This window comes from Sinocyclocheilus rhinocerous, unplaced genomic scaffold (assembly GCF_001515625.1).
Source record: "Sinocyclocheilus rhinocerous isolate Xijiao unplaced genomic scaffold, SAMN03320098_v1.1 scaffold1154, whole genome shotgun sequence".
NCBI classification, from domain to species: domain Eukaryota; kingdom Metazoa; phylum Chordata; class Actinopteri; order Cypriniformes; family Cyprinidae; genus Sinocyclocheilus; species Sinocyclocheilus rhinocerous.
The window spans coordinates 585,411-588,176 of record NW_015627356.1 but is presented as its reverse complement, the minus strand read 5'-3'; the positions used below and the strand labels follow the sequence as shown (position 1 = coordinate 588,176).

Genomic DNA, 2,766 nt, shown 5'->3' with positions numbered 1-2,766 from the left:
AGCTTTGCTATAGCAATAGACAGCTTAAATACACCATAAGTCTTGTTGTATAAAAGTTTGATGAAAGTCTATGGGATTTTAGGTGGTTTTGATAGTCTGGTTTACAAAAACTGTAAGCCGGATCAGTTAGAAAAGATATAGCAACCCGAGTCAGACCAGTCTGAGAGTCTGACCCGAGTTTGGTTGTTGTAGCTTTAAAAGTCTAGGAGGAGATACATTTTAAAATTTGGTCTCAGACTCAGTCTCAGACTCAGAAGACGAAGACTCAGAAGAAGAAGAAGACAAAGACGAAGACGAAGAAGACGTTTTTTCAAGCCAACTTAACAATAATAATAATAATTATTAAAATTATTTATATTGGATTACCTACCTAAAATAACTTGAACTCATCTTAAAATCTTGTTTTATAACCTATAAGCTCTCTTGAACTACATTTAAGTGACTAGGATGTTGCTAGCATGATTAGCAAGTTACTAGCATGTTTCTAACGTGATTAGCAAGTTACTAGCATGTTGTTAGCATGTTTCTATGCTAATCCAGCTAAAACAAGTTGATTCAGTGAAAAACCAGCTAATACCAGCCTGGCCTGCTAAAAAAAGTGGCCAAAACCACTTTAAAACCAGCTTGGGAGACCAGCCAAAGCAGCCAATCAGCTTAGGCTGGTTTTAGCTGTTTTTTTTTCTTCAGTATGAAGTTGTTGAGCTTTGCTATAGCAATAGACAGCTTAAATACACCATAAGTCTTGTTGTATAAAAGTTTGATGAAAGTCTATGGGATTTTAGGTGGTTTTGATAGTCTGGTTTACAAAAACTGTAAGCCGGATCAGTTAGAAAAGATATAGCAACCCGAGTCAGACCAGTCTGAGAGTCTGACCCGAGTTTGGTTGTTGTAGCTTTAAAAGTCTAGGAGGAGATACATTTTAAAATTTGGTCTCAGACTCAGTCTCAGACTCAGAAGACGAAGACTCAGAAGAAGAAGAAGACAAAGACGAAGACAAAGAAGACGTTTTTTCAAGCCAACTTAACAATAATAATAATTATTATTACAATTATTTATATTGGATTACCTACCTAAAATAACTTGAACTCATCTTAAAATCTTGTTTTATACCCTATAAGCTCTCTTGAACTACATTTCCACTAGGCTGGTTTGCTGTACATTCTTTTCACATAAATATCAGATGAAGTAAGACTTAAATCCTCTGTACTTTGATACCAGACTTTAGTTCAGAACATTTTGATCATATATTTGATATATATATTTTTTAAATCAATGAAATACAGCTCACGTACTGGTGATCCTGGTGGTCCAGTGGGTCCTGGGATCCCGTTGAATCCAGGAGGACCCTGCAGACATAAAACACACAGGCTAGCTCTTATAATATTATACCCACCCTTGCTTTTTGTTCTGCATATATTATGCTCACACAGCCGTTTCAATCTGTGCAATCACTGCAGAAGTTATTTGATTGGATGTATTGAGCTTTAAACAAATGTAGTTATAATTTCATGCATTGATTAGCCTGGAGGATATTGCTCTGTAAGCATTCCTCTGGTTTCTCATTCTTTCCTCGTCTGCTTCAGATGAAGATGTTGTAAGTCTTACCCGATCTCCTTTATCACCATGAGTTCCAGGGAATCCAATTGGTCCTCGCTGACCCTGTATGGAAATTTGTTATTATATATTTATTTTTCTTTTCATTACTTGTTTTGTTTATAATGCTTTGCCAATATTGTATGTAAAGACAATCATGCCAATAGAACACTTTAAATTTAAATTTATATTCTTGGTCACAGCTGATACTGAAAACACACCATACTCCATAATGTACGAACAAATAAACACGTTTTCATACATCATCTCCTGGACGTCCAGGAGGACCTGGCTCACCAGCGGCCCCTCGCTCTCCCTGTTAATAAAGAAGAACATGACTATGATTAAAATCTCAGGCGAGCTTGTGTATTGCTGCTTCTTGGTTTTCATCATTATTAAGATTAGAGCAGTCTTACCTTTTCACCTTGGGTACCTGGCACACCGTCCACACCTGGAAGACCTCGATGTCCCTGGCACAGAGATTCAATTTAGTAATACACTCATTCATTAGAGAAGTAGTTGGTGTTTAACCAAAGAAACATTCTTCAGCTAGCAAAATGTATAGTTACTCCAGAAAGCACATTTAGTCTTTCTGCAACAAGAAGTAAATGGAATCTATAAAGAAACGTTATTGCTCATTTTAAATTTGTTGTTAATTTTTTTTTATTTAAAGCAATACTTCATTGTCTTAAATTTTTATATTTTTGGAATTAAAAAAAAAACATTTTAACTCTTGTTTTATGAGCCAAAGTTAGGGTTGGGGACTCACCTTCATCCCCGGCAGACCAGGCATTCCCTGCGGTCCAGCTGGACATGTTGTCTGGCACTGCTAACAAAATGAGACACACAAATACATTAGGTCTATTCATCATCAACTGTAGGACCAGACAGGAAGTGAAGAATAACACACAACCAGCCTGTAGCTCACTAGAGACATACAAACCAAGTACTGACGATTTCAGATGAGGGAGCACAACAGACACGGCAGCCAACTGTCAACTCTTTTCATGAGCAAATGACAAATTATTATGGCTGGGTATTGAGATATATTTCACAGTTTGATTACATTTCTATGCACAAGCTTGCGATTCAATTCAGTTTTGATCTCAAATCAATTTGATTCAATTTAGAATCATTTAGATATATTGCCAATCATGTACAGTACAGGTTAAT

The 2,766-nt window shown here is 36.3% G+C and overlaps 1 protein-coding gene across 1 annotated transcript in view; it reads right to left on the bottom strand.

Moving 5' to 3' along the window:
- Positions 1 to 2,766, bottom strand: part of LOC107727315 (collagen alpha-2(IX) chain-like) — a 23,001-nt gene that overhangs the window by 13,412 nt on the left and 6,823 nt on the right. The window contains exons 9-13 of the mRNA XM_016537159.1: positions 2,363 to 2,422; positions 2,010 to 2,063; positions 1,856 to 1,909; positions 1,606 to 1,659; positions 1,293 to 1,346 (exon numbers count right to left, since the gene is read on the bottom strand). Of these exons, the coding sequence (XP_016392645.1) occupies positions 1,293 to 1,346; positions 1,606 to 1,659; positions 1,856 to 1,909; positions 2,010 to 2,063; positions 2,363 to 2,422 (276 nt within the window). The remainder of the gene's footprint in view (positions 1 to 1,292; positions 1,347 to 1,605; positions 1,660 to 1,855; positions 1,910 to 2,009; positions 2,064 to 2,362; positions 2,423 to 2,766) is intronic.